We start from the raw sequence: 25,490 nt of genomic DNA, 5'->3' as shown, positions 1-25,490 counted from the left end.
CATTTACTGGAACAGGCATAGATTAGAAACCTATTACCCTGTCTTACTTACTAAGGTTGTAAGGTGAAGGTAGAGTACAGTGATCCACGCTTTTCCGGAACAATTCTTAAACATTTTTGAAGGATTTGAAAAATTAATCTATGTGGTATGTGCATGCATTCTCGTAAGTACTTTAGAGAGAATTACTGTAAATTATCTATGCTATAAAAGTAGAAATTTTGAATTGATTCTGAAGTAATAATGATTGTTTTCAAATGATACTTTATAATCCTTTTCTCGGATTCAGCACTGCAATGCCGTCTGTTTATAATATTTGGAACGAATTTTGAAACTTCTGTGTCATAAGTAATTTTAATGCTTTTTCAAATAAAAATAACTCTGGTTTAATTTTTCAGCCTGCATTTTTTAAAATTTAAATATAAAAGACGACTTTGTGAGACACTCTATTTATGTTTTATATATCTTTAACAATGCAAGACACCTTTTGCTATCGGAAAATATGATTTAAAAGACTGCAAGATTTCAGAATCTATTTTCAATAATGAATAAACATAATCAAATTTGTATTTATCGTCATTTCATAAAACAGAAAATCTTGTGGATTTAAAATTCATTTTAAAAATAAATGCAAATTGCCATTGAATTTATATACTTTACTAAAAGAAAGAAGAAGAAAAGCAAAGAACAAATTCAGTAACTTTCATTCTGTTCTTCTAATGTACAAGATAATATTCTGTAAAAAAATTTTCTTTGACTTTTAAATGATATAAATTCCGATATTTTTTCTATACTTTATTTTTAAGATGGTTAAATTCGCAAATCGAAAAAATACTGTTTAACAATTTCTTTAATATATTTATTTTTTAAAACACTGTTAAGGAACTGTATTTCTGAGGTAAGGAAAGCACTGAAAATTTGGCATATTTGTCTTTTGCTTCTCTTTGCTTTTTTGTTAGTGTTATTCATCTCATTGAAGTTCTATCTTTAGATTTCCTTTGCATTGTTTATACTTGTAGGCTAAATAAAAATATGTATCTACAATCAATAGAAATTGGTGCCATCTGTAGAACAGCCTCTTCTTAAAACGTCAGCGCGAGAATAATGAAACGAAAAATACGAATAAAAAGCTAGACATTTCTTTTAATGTATAATAATTTCAAAAATTAAGGCTATATAGAATCGAATTCAAGGCAATATATTTTGTAAATTTGCATTTTAAAGCATGTTCGTCATTTTGTAATACAATGAAAATGAATGATATAGCACTGAAGTTCGAAAGCGAGTTAAATGTATAAAAATAAATGCATTTTGTACATTAAACAATATATTATTACCGGCTCTGAATTGAAGCTTAGAATGTAAAGTTTCTTAATTAAATTGTGACTTAATTCTTTCTTCACAAAACATACGGTAATATTTTCGCAGCTTTAAGAACTATAGGCATAACAAGGCCTGCTGTAATTGTATGCATACATTAGTTTGAATACAATTAATGTTAATAATAGTAATTTAATTTTCATGAAAAAAGAAGCTTTAAATATAATTGTTTGCACTCGTTAATTGTTATCTCAATGTTTGAGGAAGAAATAGTATCTTTTTCGCTTTATTTATTGGTGCTGTTGTAAGTAGGCATTATTTTCCCTTTTAGCCTTCCAATTTGATTTCACCCCCAAAGACGTAATCAAAGCGTCTTGATTCTATTTTCTACCTTTTGTATCTGTATTATTGATCCATGATTTGTATAGACAGATTTCGTTGAAAAAAAACGTTTATTATTGTTCTTATATATCCGTTAGACATAAGTTTCCATATTAGAAATTATTCTCACCATACTTTGGTCATGATTAATGTGCTGTAATTTCAGAGCCAAACAATTGACCTCCGGGATCACCTACACATGTTCTTTGTAAATGGGAAGGGGCTGTACTCATGTGGAAAATGAGTACAGCCCCTTCCCATGAAAGAAAATGAGTTAAATCTCCAATTTTCCGATACATCTCTACAAAACAAATCTTTACAAAAAAATTTCTATACAATAAAGCTAGAGGTGCTATTCGTACTTCTAGACGGATGTCAAATTATGGCAATTAAAAAACCTTTAGTTTTATATTGAGACGCAAAAATTAAAAACCCACACTATTCAGATGATAAAATAAATTGAATCTTTGAATTTAAATAGTGATCCACTTAATTATCTCTGAAATTATGCAATGGGAAAAAGAATTTTAAATGTCAGGCTAAATCTAATTTTAAGATATATAAAAACCATTAAATCCATCCCCATCCCTTCCTATGATATTCATTCTTCAAATAGCTTTTCAAGAAACACTTTGAAGAATTCTTTTGGCCATCGTTTAAAATATCCATTCATTGCAATTCCTTTATCTGAATTTCTATAATAATTTTATAATAATTATTTTTCTGTGATGATATAATTATTTTTCGTTGTCAGTCAGGAAGTGCCACGGCTTGGCTACTTGGTGAAAGAGATTTCTTACTTAAAGATGTTTGTTCAGTTGCACCGCAAGCTGAGGAGCATTATCTTGTTTCAGCATTACAATCTACCTATTAAATAATGCATATCTTTTGGTGGTTGAATCTTTTTTAAGTAGTCTGTTATTTGCAGTAATAGTTTAATTATATTTTAAGAAAATTAGGAACACTCTGCGTTTTCTTCTATAAGCAGAGCTCATTTCATTGTTGTTGCATTCTTATTTCCTTGCTTTGAGGGATTCAAGCCCTCTTTCAGTCTCAAGCATTACCATTTTCGCATTATATTATCAATTATCTCCCATTTTTAATTACCAGCAAAATTCGAACTTTTTTTTTCATGTGATCAGAAAAACGTGAATGAATTGGTACTGCAGGTTCAAGACTGGTATTCATTTGGAATACATAGTATGTCAATGTTTTGTGTTGTTGATTAAACACAATAAAACATCCAAGCTATTTCCCAAATAGTATAGAATCGATCATTATTCTCATTTCATTTTCATCTTTCATTTCACTTCAGCCCTATCTGGACCCTTCATTTAGAAACATTTTAAATTATTTTTTTATATATATTCATTGATAGGAAGATATTCTGCACTAACTTTTCGAATAATTTCTATGACAATCTGGTGAAAATTAATCGATTTAATACACTTGTTAAGAATCTACCATAAGATATAATTTATCTACAAATTAATTATCTTTCATTCAATCTTCTTACTTTAAAAAAATTCTATTGATTTTGCTTATATTGGGAATACGAATAAACATTTACATTGTTATCATCTAAAACTATGATGATTTATAAAATTGAGATTAAATAAAAAAAAACATAACTTAACGTTTTCACATAACTTAATTTTATAAATGAAAATTTTGTTTTTCTTTTTTTTAATGTATCGCATTTTTATAATAAAATATTATCTAAAAATTCTAATAATGATATGAAATATTTCTATTACTAAAATAAATGATTAAATATTTAATAAATAAAAAAATATTTATTTAAAAATTAATTAAAATTTGGAAATCAGATTTTTTCTGTTAAATTTTTATACATGTACTGAATTTCATTTCCTCACAGAAAATGCATCTTAACTTTTTCTAAGGTCCTGGGAAGTATACTTCCCACCAATTCAAGAATTTTTGAATGAAATATGTAGGTTGGCATAATTTCTAACAAATTTTTCAATAAAACAGAATCCTAGATGCTTCAAGACATTTTCCGTGAGATAAAAAAAACTGATTTCTTACTTAACACACTCATGTCCATAAATTAAGGATAATTCAGTGTCATGGGGAAATCGAACTCTAAAATACATATATCACCCGTAAAATGACTGCACACGTCTTCAAAAATCATATGCAAATTGTAGGAAACCACCAGATGAGACCGATAGTACGTCACAATGACGAGAGTGCAAGACAGTGATGCATAAGGAATACAAGAAAAGAAGTAAAATTATTCGCAAGCGCTTTATAAATCTTTCAGTGCAATAAACGCATTTGGATGATTTTTTACTTGGTAGAATTATCGGCAGTCTGGAATGTGAGCGTACCCAGCTGGAAGTATCCGAGGAACTTGGAATCGGCTGGAGTGTCATCACCAGGCTTTGGCAACGATTCCATGATAATAATGTAAATAGACGTTTCAACGCAGGTCGCCACCGAGTTAAACGCCGAATAAGGACCGGTATTTGGCAGTTACTGCCAAAAGAAACAGACTGAGTACAGCATCAGACCTGTCTCGTCAGCTCTCTTCAGCCACTGGTACGACAGTTTCAAGGCAGACTGTGTACAGACTCTTAAGGCAGAGTGGTCTGTATGCTCGTAGGTTTGTCAAATGTGTTCCACTTACTGTAGTAGAGAGCATGCATTGTGGACACCGCAACAGTGGGCTTGTGTGATATTTTCCGACGAGTCCAGGTTTAGCTTGCAGTCTGATTCTCGCCGGACTTTCATATGGAGAGCGCCAGGTACCCGTTACCACCAAGAGGACATCACTGAACGACACCGTTACGGTGATTGCTCTTTTGGGGCTCACTTTTCTTTATTATGCTATAAAGCAAAATAAAAATATGCGCGAATGTGGAAACCTGTGTACTTGCGGCGTTCATTCTTTTGCCCTGGATGAACAATCCGTATGAGATGAAGAGGGAGGGTGCAGTATGGAACATACCAGAAAGTTCCGAAGACAGCATTCCCGTTAGCTATCGGGCCGTGATGGCCTGGTGCTAAGGTCTCGACTTCGGAATCGTAGGGTTTCAGATTCGAGACCCGATTCCACCGAAGAACCGTCCTGTAAGCGGGTCTGGTGCACATTAAATCCGTCGCGGTCAAAAGTCTTCCCGCTGGTGTGGTATGGAAGTTAGAAGACCGGGTGCAAGCTCAGGTGTCGTCCTCATTATCTGATCGCGGTTCAAAATTACGAGGTCCATCCCAAAATAGCCCCAATATTGTTTTAAAAAAGGGACGTTAATATAATTAAACTAAACTAGAGCCGTTGGTTATCACTGTTATTTACATGTTCATGATGGATCCCATTTACTTTTCCATCTCAAAATTTTTGATAAACACACGCACAGCCCTGAACTTTGGAACTAAAAGTTAAAAAAGCATCATGTTTTGGTATAGAAAACTGTAGGTACTTTCAGCTTTCAATCGTTTAGTTAAAATATTTGTTTCACGAAAGATATTTGACTAAAAGCTTTCATGACAAAATGATGGATTTTCAGTCTGGTAAATTCAATACAATTTCACTTAAGAGATTTGTTTTAGCAGACAGAGAAATAATCAAACCACTGCCTTTTGAAATCTGTTCGTTGAAAGTACGGGGAAAATAAACATCTCGTGTTAGACTATGAAGTCGTAATAAATGCAGGCGAAAATCAAATAGAAACTGAAATGTAACTGTGACACTTTTGTTTCTTTAAGCAATGCAAAGTCTAGAACAAATGTAATTAAATTTAGCGCACCCGCAGTTCGTTGTTCATTGAATAAATGGTCGACAAACGGCTATTAATTAAAGAAATGAATTTCAAAACAAAACAAGAATAAAATTATCAAAGGACTCATTTTTCTTTTTACAAGTTTCATCAATTTGGTTATTGAGAAGTAATTATTTTAGGAGTTTTGTATTTGCTTTGTTAAAATTCTCATGCAAAATAAGCAAACTATAAGTAAAAGAATTCAAGCAATATTACAGGAGAAAGGAAAATTTTGCGTCAAAATAATCATAAGGCATTTGTAATAATTTAAATATTCTACATACTGAAACGTAATCATACAAAAAAAATCAGTAATTAATATTCTTTTTTCACTTTCATACAGAAGACTTTTCAATTTAGTTTATTTCGCTGTTTCGGAGATCCATAGCATTAGATCGACCTCCCGTATAAGGCTTAATCAATGTCTGATGTTTAATTTTTAATTAGGAAAACAAATTCATTCGCAAAATGAATAATAAAAACTTCAGGAATTCAACGCTACTTTTTTTTGGCATGAGTCAGCATTATTTTGAATTTAACCCTCAAAATATCCTAATATTAATAAATAAAAACTCTTGCGTCAATTCAAAAGTGCATCAATAATATTTAGTGGCATTTTAACATTCAGATATTTTATTTTCTAAAAAAAGAAATAAGGTTTCATTTTTATTTCTATTTTTTAGAATGGCAACAATCATTGTGTTCTGGTATTTTGAAAACGATCTTACGAGTTAACTTATAAGAAGAACGTTTGGGGGAAATTTTCCTTAAAATAAAGTAAAATTTCATGAATAAAATAAATATAAATTAAGGTTGTTAATTTAGGTTGTTTTACTTTTAAGGCCAGTCAGTATATTTAAGTTTGATGGAAAAATTTCGTGTGGTTGAATAAATAAAGATTCATGTAACATATTTATTATATACGCATTTACAGCGTCACTATGTTCTTTCTTTTTCTATTTTGAAAATTAATATTCACTTATTCTCCTTTTAAATCAGTACAAAAACATTCTAATCTAACTTTTTTGGCCATTTCTAAAACATATACTAAAGATCTGATAAAAGTTTCTTCAATAAAAGAATTTCTAACTGGAAGACGTTCTAATGCCAGTATCGAAACGAAGCGTAATACAGAAGAAAGCTTCGAAAAAAACTTGCGGACATAGCCTGTAATCATGGAAGAACGTCTCTATCGTACCCATTAAGCGACCGATAAAAGGTTGGTCTCGTTTTTCCCAGATTTCGAAGAAAGCTCTTCCTGGGTTCTGCTTCTTTATATCCGCTTAGCTATTATTTCGTTTCAGGGAGGCTGTAAAAAGTTAAATTTCATCTGTTAAGAAGTAAATGTTTAGCTAGAGAGTGCGAAAGAAAATTATAATAGTTTATATCGAAGTAATAATAATAATAAAAGATTGAATTAAATTAGAATGAAAAAATAAGCAGCGTACTGAACTTACTTTAATTCACTTATTCACAACAGAATTTGCTAGACCATAATTAAATTTGAAGGTTTGAGAGAAACAGATAAAAATGAATCCCTACATTTTTTTTTTTCCAACTTCAATAACTTTTTCCTAGTTATGACTGTCATTTTCTTAATAATTAGAGTAATTTTATATATTTTAATCCAATGAAATTCTTTCTAATAAGTGTTTCGTTAATGTGTGTTATATTATTTTTTGATTCATTCTTTTTTTAATATTGTTATGTTAAAAATCCGATTGATATCGGATGCTGTTTAAAGTCGTATTGCAATCCAATTAAAATAAATTTTCTATCATAATATTAATTATACTTTATTTTTACATTTCGAGTACTAAAATTTTTATTGTCTAATCGTTAAGAAAACAAAAACATAAATTATTTTACCAAAGTTGATTCTTTGGGCTCCATTATTCTTAGTTCAGAACAAAACTAATCACGTCAAGCCTTTAATGTCACATAACTTTACAGATAATTTTTTTGTCAATTTCAGCTTTAGCTACAGATATAAGAATCATTAACTAAATAATGTATGACGTGAAAATATGAAGAAAACTCTAAGGAACGAAATGTAATTTATTAAAAAGAGAACTGATAATCCTTTGGTCCTAATGCTTTTTTTCAAACCCCTATTTAAATGACTCTGTACCTAAAGATAATTGAGATGAAAATGTTAATGATGCATTTCCGGAAATTTTCTTACATCATCGGTTGATCTGTCATGTTCTCCTTTTCATTTATTTTCATAAAAAAAATTGGAGTTGAATTATTTGGTAGATATCATAGAATTATTTATATTCATGGAAACTTGCAACTTTTATTTTCTCTAACACTGTTGTAGCAAAATGCTTTAATTATTCACCAAGTTTCAAAGATCTCTATAGAGCAGCTGGACATCAAATTTTCTTCCATTATTGATGATTTTCAACAAGGCATTGTCCAATAATTCAAATGCTGATCTATAATAGATCTATATTTATGGTTTGAGAATGTAATGAATCTGAAACAATAACAGGGGAAAAATTTCAGGTTTTGTAAACAAGAAAAGGGCAAAGTCAGTTTTTGATTATAAGTTTCATGCCATTCCTTCTTTTGACTAGACAAAATAATACACTTTTGACATTTTATCACAAAACCAAATTTAAGTTTTGAAGCCTACATTACATCATCATATTCACGAGCTAGTGAATTAAGCTTGAATCATCAAATATCACTTTTGTATTATACCATCCATTCTAGTACAACGTTAACAACAATAAAAAAATGAAATACCTCTGTAACTTTGTTATTTATTATCGCATTTTCATAAAATTTGTGTCGATAAAAATGAATTAAAGATGCAGGTTTGTTGAGATAGATAAATTGATTAATCGAGAATCGAAGTAATTACCAGAATTAACTAATATTTGGAAATTCTTCCATCACGGAAATTTAATTAATTTTTATACTTCAATAATTTGATTCAGTAGGTCTTTCAATGTATCTATATCAAATTTTCTTCCGAAATTCGAAACAGTTTTTGAGATATACTTTATTTTGTTCGCTGAGAACACTGCCGAGCTAACTCACTGAGGACCGTATATTAAATAAATCTTTTCTTATTAGCAAAATGAGACTTTTACACATTTTTACCCCTGGAATTTCGGTAAAATAAACAATATTCAAATTTATGCTCAATATGAGTGATTTTTTAAAATTATAAATATTTTAATTTAAATATTGCAGCATTTCCGTTACTTTAATTATCAATTCATCATTTAATATTTTTAGTCGACCCCCCCAAAAAGGAAATTTAGATAGCCTGCACATTAATATTGTTTATATTTAAGTTTTGTCGTTTTTTAATTTGCGAGTATTCGTGAAACGTATTTATATAATTTATAACATAAAAGACTTAGAAAATCAATATTTTCTTTTTAGTTCACCCCTCTTATTAATTCTGTTTATTGCTTTGTCCGTTTAAACCTTTGCTCTGCAATTGATTGAAATCGCTTAGTCAAAATTTAAATTCATCATATTAATTTCTGCATTAATAAACAAAAAATTTTTGGAAAGCATGCAGAGATACAATATTGTAATTGTCATTGAATTCAAGCTTGAAATTTCGATAAATTTACCTGTCCTAGAAATATATTTTTCTTTAAAATTTACGTCTGTCTGTGAACATAACTTCAAAACACTTAGAAGTAGATGTATAAAATTCGGCTTATGGACTTTACAATTTTATAGTAATTGTAGATTTGGTGTAAACTAAACCATTCAGAGGAAATCATGATGTCCGAGTAAAGCGCAATGACCAAAAAATGTAAAAGGCCAAATAAATAAAATTTCATTCACAGATGTAGATGCTTTTCAAATTTGGAACTAAATCTATATTAAGGTTTGGTTTAATTATATTAACGTCCCGTTTTAAAGCAACATTAGGACTATTTTGGGACCTCGTAATTTTGAACCACGGTCAGATGACGAGGACGACACCTGAACTGACACCCCCCTCTCCACACCACACCACACCACACCAACGGGAGGACGTTTGGTCATGACGGATTTAACGTGCAATAGACCCCCTTACAGACGGTTCTTCGGTGGAATCGGGTCACGAACCTGAAACCTTACGGCTCACGAGCCGAGACCTTACCACCAGGCCACCGCGGCCCTATCTATATTAAGGAGTTGACCGTTTGTCGCTCTCTAGCTATGCGTGCAAGTAAATGCGATAGTTAAAAAAAATAATAACTTTGATAACTGGATTTGGTATGTAATCTTGTGACTACAAATGTTGTCTTTAAAAAATTTTGGTGACAATAAGTCAGTAAAAAAGGCTTCCCAAATACAAGTTTGATTTTCTAGTACATGCATATTAATTACGAGCCTGAGATTAAATCGCCATCTAAAAAAATCCCTTAAGATAGTTCATTAGACTGTAAAAATGCTAGATTTAGATTAGACACCAAATACCGATACTTCTTATCTACTGTTCACCAATGTCATACAATTAATACCTGGGTACAGGCTTCTTTATTGTACTATGAAGCTCACAACTACCATCTGGGACTCTGAAAATAAAGATCTGAAAAATGTTGATTTCAAGATGGTTTCCAAAGCCTATAATTTTATTTTAGAACGGGGAAGGGGAGAAGAATAACATTATTTATTATAAAATATGTGAGAAAGTGTTTTAGAACCACTTGCAGTATTTAGTATTGTATTTTTTCATATCCAATATAAATATTTCATATTTTATACTCTTTTCCTTCATAGTTGAGTTTAGTTATATTAACGACCCGGTTCAAAGCAACATTAAGGAAATTTTGGGACGGACCTCGTAATTCTGAATCTCAATCAGATAACAAGGATGACACCTGAGCTCCCCCCCCCGCCCCAAGCTTCCATACCACACCAGCAGTTGGACGTTTGACTTCAACGGATTTAATGTGCATCAAGCCCGCTTACACAACAGTTCTTCCGTGGAATAGAATGTCGAACCTATTCGAACCTCCGGTTCTGAAGCCGAGACCTTGCCACCGGTGCCCCATCTTCCTTCATAAATTGCGGCCCAAATATTTTTTTCATCGAAAATATTATTTAAATCATTAAATACTTCTAGATATATTACATAATTCTAAGATATTATCCTAAATAATAAATAATTAATTAAATATTCCATTATTCCATACCTTAAATATTTAATTAAAGGTATGGAATATATTAAAACATAAAATTATTGAATACTTCAAAGTGAAATAATATGCCAAATCAGTCTTTTTTAAGAATCATAATTCGTATATTTTTTGAAGTTCTTCATATGAAAAGGTAAAAATCATAATAAAAGTGAAAGAACTTTTTCTTTTCTAGAGCGAACGCTTAAGTCAACATTTATTCGGAAAGAAACATTTTAAGTATTGAATACCGTTACTTCATTTATACTTTTTTTTTACTTTCCACGTGCTTTACTCCGCACCCAATTAGGCATTATTGCCATCTAGTTTTGTTAAAAGGTTTTTGCATCAGCTTATTTCCTATTCAAAGAAATTTCTTTGCCTTCCTATATCACTATTCAACGCATTTCTAAAAGTCAATATTTGATCCACGCATACTTGAACATTGCAAACATAAAGTCTGGCGTCTGGTATTTTACGGTTGTTCATGATTATGGTTATTTATATTTCTTTAGGCCTAACAGACATTATCGGCACCTCAAGTTTATTATGTAACATCGTAAAATTCCTTTTGTGTTTATTAAAATGTTACTAGTTTGTTCTAGATAAAAAAAATTTTGTATTCGTTTCAAAGAGGAAAAAAATCTAATTTAATTTTGACTTTTTAACAAATACTGAAAGAAAATCAGCTAGATGCTATTTAAATTTTTGTTTATCTTTGCTACGTATGTATTCATATGGCCAATAATGTAAAGTCCCTGATGCAATTTTATTTTTTTAAAGAATTTTATTCCAAGAATTTTTTTAAATGTCATATTCTGATTGATAAGATCTGTTTTCTAGGATTCAGCAGAAGTTTATCTATTGAAAATAACCCGAAAAGACAGTTTTTACTAATTATGGTGGAATTTCCAAATTTTTTGCGTGTCGCCATTGTACCAAAAATAGGCATATTTGATGTCAAGAAAGAAAACAGATCAATAGTGACCAAAAATGGATCGGTAGTAATTGAAGGAGGATCGGAAAATGAGATTCTTGAGCTACTTTCCAGTGCTCTAAACTTCAAATATCAAGTTCTTGCCCCTGCTGATGAGGATTGGGGTAATTATTTGGGAAATAATACTTGGTCAGGGACGATTGGTATGGTGTATCGAGGAGAGGCAGATCTTGCAATTGGCAAGATTGCAATCACAGAAAGTAGAGCATTAGCATTAGACTATAGCTATCCATACGACATTGAAAGGTTGACCTTTGGAACTAAGATACCAGGACTAGTTCCAAAATATGCATCCTTCATTTGGCCATTTTCTTGGGGATTATGGATCGGAATTTTCCTAATTCTGATATTTATGTCTGTAATGCTTCATATATTGCTATGCAAGAACTATTCTCTTCAGACTCTTGGTGTTAAAATATTTGGGAACCTTTTACATCAGCAACTGAATATTGAATATCGCAAATGCAGTGATAAAATTTTAATTACTGGCTGGTTGCTAGGATCCATGTTTATATCATATAGCTACAATGCTGTCTTGCTGTCCTTCCTAACAATTCCTCAAAGAAATAAAGGTATAAGGTATTTAGATGAACTTGCGGAAGCAGTTGGGAAAGGTTCTTACAGATGTATGGTCTTCAGTGGCGACTCCCATGCGGAAATTTTTCGCAGAAGCCCTCAGCCATCAGTTCAGCGCATGGGAAATCTTATTTTAGAGAATAACTGGAAAATACGTGCTCTTAGCAGTGCTGCAAAAGAAGTCATGGCTGATGGACGTACAGCAGTAGTTGCTCCAAAATTCTTCTTTCAAAATATCCTGGCAAATCAAGCTCTCATTTCACATGATTCGTTGTCTGCAATAACTAGAGCATTATTCTTCAGAAAAGACTTTTGTTGCAAAGAATTGATGGATAAGTATATTCACAGAATAGCTGCCGGAGGTTTTTACCCCCGATATCTGAATTTACAATTATATCAGAGGCAATTCTCAACAGCATCGGCTGCATCAAGTAATACAGATAGCTCTTTCAAGAGTTTGAAAATAAAAGATATGCTATCTGCTTTCCTCTTACTTTTTCTTGGTTATTTCCTAGCATTTTTTGCATTGATTGTGGAAAAATGTCACTTTAAAAAGATAAATACAAAAAAGTAGGCTATCAATGAGTTGCTTATGATAAACACAAAATGTTAAAATGACATCAATAATCTTCGTACATTTTGTATTATAGTTCCTTTTCACTGCTGCTAAACGTACAAATATTTAATACAGAACAGGAAAGAACTTATGGTGATATGAAAAGGACTATACAAAGATGTGTTCGAAACGTATTTGAAGTATATTCCTAACGTGTCTTCAAGTAAAATAAGACTGGATAGTTGAATTTTTTGAATTCCTGAGATGCTTCAAGAATATTGTCTCAATTGTTTTGGTAACGAATCTTTGATAAAGCAAAAATTGCAAAGCTGTATACTATAATATAAAAATTGATGATCGTTCGGAGCTTCTTAATGTTGCTGCTAGCATGATTCTTATGATTTATTTTTACTTGACTTTGGTTTTATGTAGTAATTAAAAATATTAGATGTTATGTAGAATTTGATGAACATGTTGAAAGAAAGAAAATGACATTGTACGTAATCCGTACATCTCATAATTTTCTCAAATATTTTTGGTAAAACAATAGTATTTCTTTGGAAATATTGTATGCGTATATATTTATAGATATTTTTGATTAAAAGTAAGTGAAATAATGAAAAGTATATTTATGCATAACTATGTATTATTGAAAATATTATTATTATTAAGAATAAGTTTGAAAATAATCAGATATTTTGTGGAGATATGCATTGAATTAATGGTATGATTTAAAATATTTTAGGAATGTTTTTTTTAACAAGAGAATGTCCGTTTTGTCAACTTGTTTTTATATGTATTAAAACTGATCTAGAATATCGATATCAGAAGCTATTTATAAATAGATGCCTTTGACCAATAATGTGTCTTTGATATGGTGAAAAGCAATCAGTCAATTAGTTCGTAAGGTATATTGTCTAATTTCCGTTAAATCTTTTATACATACTTTGACGTCTATGATTAGTGAGAAATAGTGACAAAACATTAGAACCTTTTATTTAATTATCCTCTTATACTATGTTCTGTTTATTGTGTAAATGAATATTCCTAATAGTCATGTCCCATGATATCACAGCGTCAATACATACGCAATTGTTCAGGTAATCTATTATTTAATTGTATGTCACTTTATCTATTATTTAATTGCATATCGTATAATTATAGTTTTACTTTCTTATTACTTATTTAAATTGATAAATAATCTTTCTTTAATTTTCAACAATAGAAGAAGAAAATCATTATTATATTAAATATTAATGTTTTTTAACCAATAGCAACAGTTAGAATTCCATTGAAGGAATAGAATATATTGTTGAAAATATGTATATATATATATATGTATGTATATAAATTGCCAAAATTCATAAAAATGCACAACGAATGAGTTAGTATCATTAAAATTATAATGTTTTAAATAGTAGAACTGCTTAAAGCTCTTTTTGTAATATTATTCTGAGAAGTTATAGAAGGGGGGATGTAAAAAATCTTATTAATTTTTACCTAATTAAAAATCTATTTGAAAGTTCAAGAATAATCGATAAAAGATGAGTATTTTTATTCTCCAAACAACACTTACCAAATTTCGTGGCGGACAAGCATCTAGCTTGTACAGCATTAACACATGCATATACATATTCCTCTTGACTGCTCTTAAATTAGAGAAAAAGGCATGTAGCTTCAATTTTGAAGCTTATCTTATAGAATATACTTCTTCAATAATATATAAGGATTTATATTCCTACAACTTGGTTTTTATCTTAATTAAATCTAAAGTTTCATGTCAAATGTAAGCGCAAATAAATAAATTATTAATTAGTCATTATCATGTGCATAATATCATTGTAATTGTTTGGTTTCAATAATATTAATGTAATCCACAGGCAACTGTTGAGTAATATAACTTTTCTTGACGTTTTAAGCTAAATTGTTACAAATATTTTTGAAGTTTGAATTTTACAAATATCTAATAAATATTGATTTTAGCTTTTAAAATGTTGGAAAGCATTGAAGCAAATTGGTTTTAGAAATTTTAGAGGATAAACGAATGCATAAACAAATTTAAAGCTAAAACTATTAAATACTTAAGCTAATATTTAAAGCTTTGATACTCTAATTAAATTTAACTTCAAAACTTGCTTTAAAAATTATTCCTAAATAGAAAAGTTAAGAATTGTATTTCTTAAAAGTATGTGATTATTAATAATTTAAAATTTATTAGTTCCAACTTAATTTTTTATATTCAAGACAGTTTTTCACCTTCTTTATCGTTATAATTGCTCTTTTTATTATTATTGCTCATTTCTATTATTATTTAATGAAAATTGTACTGCTTAAAGGAGTTCTTAGTCTTTAAAGATGATTATTTTATAATTTATAGCATAATATAATCTCCCCACGTTAAAAATCAGTTTATCGGATATTTGATTCCCCTAATTATCATTTTGCATCTAGCGTTAAGTTTAGAAAAATTGATAACATTTCTTAAAAGAGAGATTATTGTAGTATTGTAGAAAATTAGTTAAACCTGTATTAAGAGTTACTCAAGCAAATATTTCTATTTTTAAAAATAATTAAAAGTGATATGTATATATAATTATGGATAATGCATTTTCATGCTTTCTGTGTAAAGTGTTTATAATAAAAACTCTTTACTTGCAAAATATGCCGAAATTTCACTCTTTATTTATATTAAGTGTCACCACAAATTATAAATTTTTTTAGTAGTTTTCTGGATTTCTGACGCCATAGTCAAATGCTATTTAACTGTGTTATGCTTTGCTCTGATATTATATTCTTTTTCTTTCCTTTTTAAACGAAATGGATTCCGAAATCAGATTGAAGAGTTTTGCATATATCAAGTGTTCATGAATTATTCATCCAATTAGTATCTGATTTATTATAAATGATCACTATTCAATGATAGTTTTAAAAATTCTTGCTCAGATCACATCTAAAAATTTGTTGGGATTTATAATTTAGTGATTTAGTATTCTTAATATCATACTTAAGTTAATTTGTTAAGATAAATATGGATGGATGTGCCTTCTTTTCTTCTGAAAGTCATTAAAATAATTTCATATATATGTTGCAGGCTAATAAAAAGTTTTGGTTTATTTAAATGTACATCGTCATTTTCCAAAGATTAGGGTGGAATTTGAAAATCAGCTAGTATTTAATTATTGTTTATAAAATAAAAATTTATTTTTTAGAATTGCAACAATGAATCTATGCATCTTCAAGATAACAAGTTTTTTATAAAGATATTTTACACTAAGCCTTATCTGATACTATTTATTAATTTAAGTGTACAAAAAGTGTACCTTGTATTTGCGAAAGACATATTTATTTTTCCATAAACATATTTGAACTTGATAATATTTATTTGTTGTGGTGTGTCAAGAGACTTATAAAAATCGTTCAACACGAATTACAGGGAAAAACTGTTGTTTCTAAATCCACCAAATTTGGCACATGGTTAATCTTTTGATAATAAGAGCATTAAGAATAAGAAGTTTTTAAAAATTTAATTCAAATTTAAAAAGAAATTCTGACACTTTTCTGTTATAACTTAATAAATATCACTATGAAAAAGTAATTTCCACATGTTTTTAAAGTTCAAAATAATGCATTGTTAAAAAAAATGTCAATTTAGTTACCATAAATTTTTTTCTCGAATTTTTATTATTTTAAAAATATTTTTAGTATACAACACAATTTCAGTATATAGCAGTAATTTAACAATTTTTTAATTGTTTCATTTTTAATAAAGGCATCGCAACATTATTAAATACATTTTTTATACGTTCTCTTTATCGTTGGATAAAAGTAATCTTTATATAAAATCTGATGTATTATGCTTTAAAGCATAATCACATCAGAATATTCATTTTTCAAAAATAAAATCTACTCGTTAATGTATAACAATGATAATGTACGAACAAAGAAAATATATTTAATACCGCCACAATGAACTGTTGTGACTGTATTAAAACACGACGAGTATGAATCCGTCATAACGAATAAAAAATATATATATTTAATATCGTCACAATGAACTGTTGTGACTGTATTAAAACACGACGAGTATGAATCCGTCATAACGAGTAAAAAATATATGTATTTAATATCGTCACAATGAACTGTTGTGACTGTATTAAAACACGACGAGTATGAATCCGTCATAACGAGTAAAAAATATATATATTTAATATCGTCACAATGAACTGTTGTGACTGTATTAAAACACGACGACTATGAATCCGTCATAATGAGTACAAATCTACAAAATTAAAGTGAAAAGTATTGTTGTGAAATATTTAAAAAGATTTTTTCAACTTAGAGAAAAACATGTATGAAAATAAGGCCAATATTACTAAAAAGTTAATTTTTTAATTGATATCATTATTTTTGAGTGATTTTATCCTCTGAATCTATAATGGATGCACATTAAAATTTCGATTCATATTTTCTTAAAAATCAAATTAAGTGTAAGGAAATTCTTTTCTTAATGAATGCTTAGCATCCAAGAAATATTAGCGTGGTAAATCTGATTGCTTTAACAGCTTACTGATACTATGCCAGCCTATATAATCATGTTGAAAGATATTTTGGAAAAAATGGTAATGACCGCTTTCTTTATAAGAAATTTCTTTCCAATCAGCATTCTTTGTTGTTTTCGCTAATTATTCTGACTACTGAGGTATCATAATTTTAATTTTAACAACGTGGTTGTGGAGAAATAACTACACACTCCCTGTTTAATTTGGTTTAATATTTTCAATCTATTATTGTATCAAAATTTTTATTTTAAAAATTTATTTATGTGAAAATATTATGTTTAAACAAATATGATTGTGAAATATTAATGTTATTCTTTTTACTTATTCAAAAAATTATAAAGAAAACACATATTGTCATTTCATGTTATTAATTTTGTAAAGAGTTTTCATGACACGAGACCCTAAGAGTGAAAAAAAAACTGTATATTTTCAAGTTAACTTTAAAATTAGAGGGCGAATTAAAATAAGCTTAAAAATTGTGGCCTAGTATGAAAATATTTAATGATTATCCATTGAGTTAGCACATTGGAAAGTAAAGGTGTTATTTTATAATAATTCGGACTCTTAACTTAGTCACCTTACTTCAATAAAATAGCAGATAGAATAATTGGAAATGATAACAGAGAAATGAATCATTTTTGCTGTTTCAGAAGTGTAAACACTATACCTTCTAATTCTTAGTAGATTCATGTACATGGATTTTATTTCCTTATTAGTGTATTTCATCGCAAATATTTAAATTTTTTTATCTTTGTTGTAAGTTGAGTTAATATACAAATGATTCACCTTTGGAGTAATACTATTGTTCATCTCCTGTTAATCTGAAATGAGTTATTACATAGTTATTCAAAATGGCCAGAAAAAATTTACTTTAATATCATAAAATAGCTTTTTGATGTTATTATTCTGAAATTAAAGGAGTTTTGATGATATGAGCTATAGTTGTACTTAACGAATACAAATCCGAGATTGTAATAATGAAGCTGATTTAGTTTAGTTATATTAACGTCCTGTTGTAAAGCAACACTAGGGCTATTTTGGGACGGACCTCGTAATTTTGAACCGCGGTCAGATGACGAGGACGACACCTGAGCTGGCACCCCCCCCCCCCTCTCCGCACCACATCACACCAGCGGGAGGACGTTTGGCATGACGGATTTGACGTGCAACAGACCCCCTTACACGACGGTTCTTCGATGGAATCGGGTCTCGGACCTGAAACCCTACGGCTCACAAGTCGAGACCTTACCACCAGGCCACCGCGGCCAATAATGAAGCTGAATAATATTAGTAAAATAATGTTTATTTGCCGACTTATACAAATAATTCCATTTTTTTTTGGAAAGTTAAGACAAATTTAAATTGATTTGAATATTAAATCATAAAAACATTTTCGTATTTGGTATTTCTTATGACATTTATAAAAAGAAACAAAATAGATTTATAATGTATTTTGAACCTACCAAAATTAACTTCCGTTTAAAACATAAGAAGCATTAAATTACTAAAAAATTCTAGTATTCCATATTTTTAATGGATACATATCGTTAGAAAATAGAGCACCCTTCAAATTGTATGTTTTTACATAAAATGTTTGGTTGGTTTAGTTTTTTTTATGGCGCAAGAGCCAGATTTGGCCATGAGGCGCCAGTATTATGGTTGGAGTAACTGGTCATTGGTACGATCTAAATTAACAGGAAATATGAAATGCAAAGTTTAAAATGCTATAGTTTTACTGTAGTAAACAAGGATAAAAATGTAATATTTAAATAAGATGACAAAAATCAATGATTTTCAGAAATGTAAAAATATTACGATGGGGATTTTTCCCCTCTAAGTCATGGATTCTCGGTGATGATACATTAAAAAGTGTATTCGATGGTGATTAAACACAGGTTATTGTGGTAATATATGGATATGTAAATTCAACATAATATAAAACAAATAATGAAATAAACATCAAAAATAAGAAGATGCCATATATATATATTAAAAATTGAAACTTCAAAATTATTATTAAAATAATTTAATTCGATAGCAAAATTTATTATTTCTTAAACAGCAGACATGACTATTCAAATCTTATTAAATCATCTTTTAAAAAGTACAAAAAAAATGCCCTTTCTTAGAAATACTGAATAAGTTTGAAATTTTTACTTTTTTTTTGCTTTCAATTTATATCAAGAAAAATTAAGTCTGTAACCAACAAATTCATAGATAGAAAAATTGCATTTTTTATTCAGCAATGTGGGTTTAATAACCTGGATTTATATAAATTGCCTAAATGTAGACATTGATTGAATTCATGAGAATAAAGCCTTTATATGTATCAAGTTCCAAGTCTTTTCCGATGAAATCTCTGAATAAGCAAAGGTATTTCCAAATATAACAGCTTTACTAAGTCAATTGGAATAAAGTTACTGTTACAATTATGGTTGGAATGAATTTGCAGTTTTACTAAGTCAATATTAAATGAATAAATTCTAAGTTAACTATAAGTTAAGCAGGATTATTAGAGATACCATCTATTAGAAATAAATTCAGCTGACACGGAGAATTTTTAATAATCCAGTCACGATAATTTTTTGAAATATTTGTCAGTCACTCTGCTAACTTTTCAGCTCCTTCTTTGAAGAATTCTTTCAGCTTTTATTCAAAAGATAATTTATTGAAATTTCTATAGATTATTTTCTATGAAAGTTGAATGTTTATTTCCATTTTTCTATTATTTTACTATTTATTTACTATGAAAGTTCTATGAGTTTTAAAACTTATCCAAATCATATAGTTCTGATCCTAAAAATTACTTATTTATTATTATAAATACATAAATACATCATTTTCAAATTTAAGTATAATTATATTATATTCAAAAACAAATTTTTCAAATAATGGGACATAAGGAAGACATTTTTAGTTATCAATAATTGGACATAGCGTTTTGTTTAAAAATTTTAATTACTCGTAATAGAAATGCAATAAACTATTGGAATTCAAAGCATTTTAATATTTAGATACTGATATCCCCTAACGTCTAAAAAAATTTTTTAATCATTCAAAATATATCTACAAATCTTCAGGTCGCCTTAACACTGCTAAACTTTCTTTCGATGCACCCTATTTTAGACGGGATACGGGCTTGGTGGTAAGGTCTCGGCTCCGGAACTGGAGGGTTTCAGGTTCTTGTCCCGATTCTACCGAAGAACCGTCGTGTAAGGGGGTCTGTTGCACGTTAAATTCGTCATGACCAAACGTCCTCCCGCTGGTGTTGCGTGGCGTGGTGTGGAGAGGGGGGTGCCATCTCAGATGTCGTTCTCGTCATCTGACCGCGGTTCAAAATTACGAGGTCCGTCCCAAAATAGCCCTAGTGTTGCTTCAAACGGGACGTTAATATAACTAAACTGAACTAATTTCCGAAACCATTTTTGAATTTTAATGTTTTTACATCGATAATTTTGATTGTTTTAGATGCTGAATTTATAATCACGAAAGTTATATTCAATACATTTTCCGTGTGCGAACTATCGCTGGTACGTAATTAACTACAAATGTTAAAGATAAAAGTATAACAGGAAATTCAGAACTGTGGTATCATAATGCTATGACGTTTCGAACTAAAAGATCAAACTTTCTTTAAAATTTTTAATTTAAAATTTCTAGTCTGGTTTATTCTCTACAAATTGTGAATTTTCATTATTAAAAAATATATAAAACTTTCTATATGGCAGATATTTGGACCTGAAGTTATCAAATGCGACTGATAGTTATTTTTGGGTAATAAGTACTAATTTAAAAAAAGTTTTAAGTTTTTGAAACATGTTATTAAATTTTAATAATGAAGGGAAATGTTAACATTTATCCTCAATAAATTTGGAGCGTATTGCACAAAGTTCTTTTTATATTACATTAAAATAAGAAATTATATAATTTTAATTTCATTTTATAACAAATATTATAATAAATTTATATTGTTTGGACAATGTATTTATAATAAATTTATATTGTTTGGACAATGTATTTATAAAAAATTTTAAGAGCATGTTATAAATGTTAGTTACATTATTTTTTATTCAACCAGATAAATTTAACTAATTTTATAAAACATTGCAATATTCTTAAAAATTCTAGAACGATAAATATGAATTTTTAAAAATTCAATTCAGTTTTTTTCTTTGATTTTTTTTTTCCCCTTCCTTTTGTACATTCTTTTTTTTCCCTACATTACACACTCTATTTTCTTTGATATCATTCAAGAAATGTTATCTTGAACCTTAATTTGTGTAGATAATTATCTAGGAAACTAATTTACTGAAATGTAAATTTCATTTGATTGCATTGATTAAGAGGAGTATTATTTAAGCCGATCTTCTACTTTTAAGTGTTTTTTAATTTTACTGTGCTTTTTAAAAAAAATTCTAAATTTTATAGAAGTGATAACAAAAGAATACACTTGTATTTGGTATTTCGTTGTAAATTTTTAAATTTCTAATAATTTTTGCATGAAAGCTGAAAATGCAAATTTATCATATAAGCCTTAAAAATAAAAAATATAATAACTAAATAAGCAAGTATATTAACCTATTAACCACCACGTAATAGGTTAACAATTATTCATCAATAGGATTACAATCTCTAAATTTATTACATGTGTGTAGCGTGAATAATTACTTCGCATTGACAGTTTTATTCCTAGCTGCGTGTCTCACCGGCATTTCACATGTGAATGAATAAGTTTACGGTTATTTAATGCCTTAGTTTCAATAAAATAAATTAACACAATCGAACTGGATTTAAGTTTATTTTTAATGTATGTCATTATAAATGAATCGAATTGTGTTTTTTTTCTAAAAAGAGGAAAATTAATAAAAAAAAATAGCCTTAAAGGAAAAAAAAATGAACATATTTAGAAAAAAAAAACTAATTGTGCAAAATAGTAAAAGAGCAAAAACATTATTATTTTGCATTGAATATATTTGCATCGTGTTAGTGACTTCAGACGTTTGCATGTTTTCTATTGTGTTTTTCTGAAATTACGTTGCATAATATGCGTCATTATTGATTGTTATACATTAGATAATATACACAGTCTTTCATTATAAGTATTAATATTTCCGTTTGTTACTACTGAAATGCACTCCCGAATATCCGGCCTAATGTGGCGGAAGGTTAGGCCAGAGTTTCGTAAACTCGGTTTTTTTTTTTTTTTTTTGCCAACTAATACCAAAAGACAAAGTTTTAATACCAAAACTCATTGCTATAATACGTATTTTCTCACTTCTTATTTACTAAACCCTCCATTTATCTCAAGTCACGTAGATATACATAGATGTATATCTACGTGACGGTAGATAGATGTATGTTTATATACTGCACTGCACGTTTCAAGAATTTATTAGAGAGAAAAAGTAATTTAAAGGGTATAAACTTTTCACATTTGGGCATAAATTCTGTAATCTTCACTGTGGTATACTTATAAAAGCATTAAGCATACTCCAAGAACAACTTACGAATCCTGTATGTACTATGTAGTTATAATCAAGAGCAGCGGCAACAATTGAGGTCCATTGCACACTAATGAAATAATGAACAACAAGCAGGACGCTGTTCTATTACTTTCGCAATTTTTATTTTGCACACGACAAGTAGGAGGATCGTAGCAACGCCCGCTCCCAATGCGTTCATATTGTAGCCAATGCAATACCTTGCCATCCCCATTTAATTACAATAAAAGAAAATTAGGCTGGGTAATACGGAAGCCGGATAGTTGCGAACTGGATACTTATAATAATCTATTCCATCAGATAAAACAAAGAATGCTTAATGCTTTGGCAACTAGCTCACAAGGTATATTGTTTATATTTAATTACTCTTAAATCTTTTATATAACTTGATGTGCATAATTCTCTGAAAGTATGTTTAAGCATCAAATTGCGACAAAACATTAGAACCTTTTATTTAATTAGCCATTTATGCTATGATCTATTTAGTGGGTAAATGAATCTTCCTAATATTCATGTCGATAATATCACAGCGTGCATTAGCATATGCAAAATGTTGGAATACTATGTAATATAATAAATTAAAGCAAGTGATAATGTATAATCCTTATATGTACTTCTCGACTCAAGAAATAAAGAAAATCTATTTGCACTTTATGATGTATTCGTGTTTTGCGCTATTCACCTATTTCGCAACACAAAATTCGTCACGTTAGTTAACAAGTTAAAACGCGGTAACTGGAAGATATGTTTGAAGAAAAGCTTTCACATTTCTGAGATTCTACGAATTAGATAAGTCTCCATTTAGCAAATAAAAATTCTGCTCATCTACATTCATCATATTAATTATTTCTATATTCATGAGCAATAAAAATCTTCCAAGCATTCAATAAAATTATTATTTATCATCATATAAGTAAATCGAAATTTTAGAACATGTGGTGATTAAAAAGGTTGATTTATTGACATTTACTTTCTGATAAGTTTATCTTTAGTTAACAAGCTTGTTTTCTTCTTATTCAAATAACGTATTTTGAGATGAATGCACGTTAGCACTTAAATTCTATTTAATTTGGAAACAATTCGAGTAAGCAAAGAATTTAGCGCAGATTTCCTATGTTTATTGAAGTAACCAGGAGTAACGGTATTTTAAATATTCAATAGATAAAATAAACCTGTTTGACAACTCGAAATCACGAAAGAACGTTTAATATGACATAAAGGAAACACAGATTTCTTACTTGTCCAAGCAAGTGACAAAAAAGTCAATAATCAAAATTGGAAGTTATCCGATTTTGTCTAAAACTGACAATTTAAACGATAAAAGGCCTTTTATTGTTGAACATGCAAGTTTCAAAAGTTAAAAATACATGGAATATTTTCTATAGAATATTTTCACACACAATGCGAGGTTTTAGTTTTTATATGCATCAGATGAGGGTGAAAACACGTGTTGGTTTATTGGTGACGTGATTGCTAGACTTTTCAGAAATTTTGTAAGTTGTTCCAGACGAAAATTACCCTTTGCAACATGTGCATCACTTAGTCATAAAAATCATAAAGTAATCATTTAACAATAAAATTTATTTAAATTATTTTAACCAGATTTATGGTGAACTGTCATGACTTTTCCTAATTTCTTGAAAATTGCTGTTGTTCCAACTAGTGGATTATTTAAAGTCGAAGTCACAGAAACAAATGAAACAAAAGTTGTAGGAGGAACGGAAAAAACTTTTTTAGAATTATTATCAGAAGTGTTGAAGTTTGAATACGAAATTATAGTACCTCCTGATGGTGATTGGGGTATTTATGAAAATGGAAAATGGTCTGGTGTGATTGGAAAAGTGTATTATGGTGAAGCTGACATTGGTATTGGGAAAATCTCAATTACAGATCAAAGGAAGAAGGTAGTTGACTATAGCTATCCGTATGATGTGGAAGATCTCACTTTTGCTACAGCCATTCCGAAATATCTACCAAAAACCACAGCTTTTATAGCACCTTTTGATACTTATATATGGGGCACTCTTTTGATTACCACCATCATTTTTCTTATAGCGTTTCGCTTTTGTCAGAAAAAGAAACGATCATTCCAAAGAATCGTTTTAAAATTCGTCGGCTATCTTCTTTTACAGCCTTTAGACGTTGAACCAGCTTCGAAAAGAAGCAGTTTGTTAGTTGTAACGTGGCTTTTGACAGCCAGATTTCTTTCATTTTTCTATTCTGCTGCTCTTCTAGCTTTTCTGACCATTCCACAGGAAGAAAACAGCGTTCGGACAATTCCACAGCTTTCAGAAGCTATCAAGAATGGGAAGATTCAAAGTATGACGATTAAAGGCGCCTCTTACACGAGCACGCTGCTGAAAAATGAACAGGAAATGATTAAGGTAATTGCGAACCATATAAGAAAAAATAACTTTCTCCTTGAACCTCAAAAAGATTTGGTAATAAATTCGATGAAGGATGGTAAAACTGCTATTATAGCTTCAAGATTTTTTTTTAGTCGACTTCACGATATTTTCATTTCTGATGATTCCTTTTTCAGTCTAACTCGAGCTATTGTTCTGAAAAAAGGTTTCTGTTGCGGGCCAAAACTGGACAGGATGATTCTGAGAATTTGTTCTGCGGGTATTTATACAAAGTTGCAGGATGATGAACTTTTCCGAATGAAACTACCTGAAAG

General features: G+C 29.4%; 2 protein-coding genes across 2 annotated transcripts; both read left to right on the top strand.

The window, feature by feature from the left end:
* The first annotated feature begins 11,520 nt into the window (after positions 1–11,520).
* Positions 11,521–13,211, top strand: LOC129962243 (glutamate receptor ionotropic, kainate 4-like). Its single transcript, XM_056075984.1, has one exon. The coding sequence runs from the start codon at positions 11,521–11,523 to the stop codon at positions 12,766–12,768; it is 1,248 nt and encodes a 415-aa protein (XP_055931959.1). The 3' UTR covers positions 12,769–13,211.
* Positions 13,212–24,429: 11,218 nt separating this feature from the next.
* Positions 24,430–25,460, top strand: LOC129962242 (glutamate receptor ionotropic, delta-2-like). Its single transcript, XM_056075982.1, has 2 exons — positions 24,430–25,194; positions 25,353–25,460. The coding sequence occupies exons 1-2, from the start codon at positions 24,430–24,432 to the stop codon at positions 25,458–25,460; spliced, it is 873 nt and encodes a 290-aa protein (XP_055931957.1).
* The last annotated feature ends 30 nt before the right edge of the window (positions 25,461–25,490 follow it).

Source organism: Argiope bruennichi, chromosome 2 (assembly GCF_947563725.1).
Source record: "Argiope bruennichi chromosome 2, qqArgBrue1.1, whole genome shotgun sequence".
Lineage (NCBI taxonomy): Eukaryota > Metazoa > Arthropoda > Arachnida > Araneae > Araneidae > Argiope > Argiope bruennichi.
Note: the sequence above shows the minus strand (reverse complement) of the source record. Positions and strands in the feature narration are given on the sequence as shown.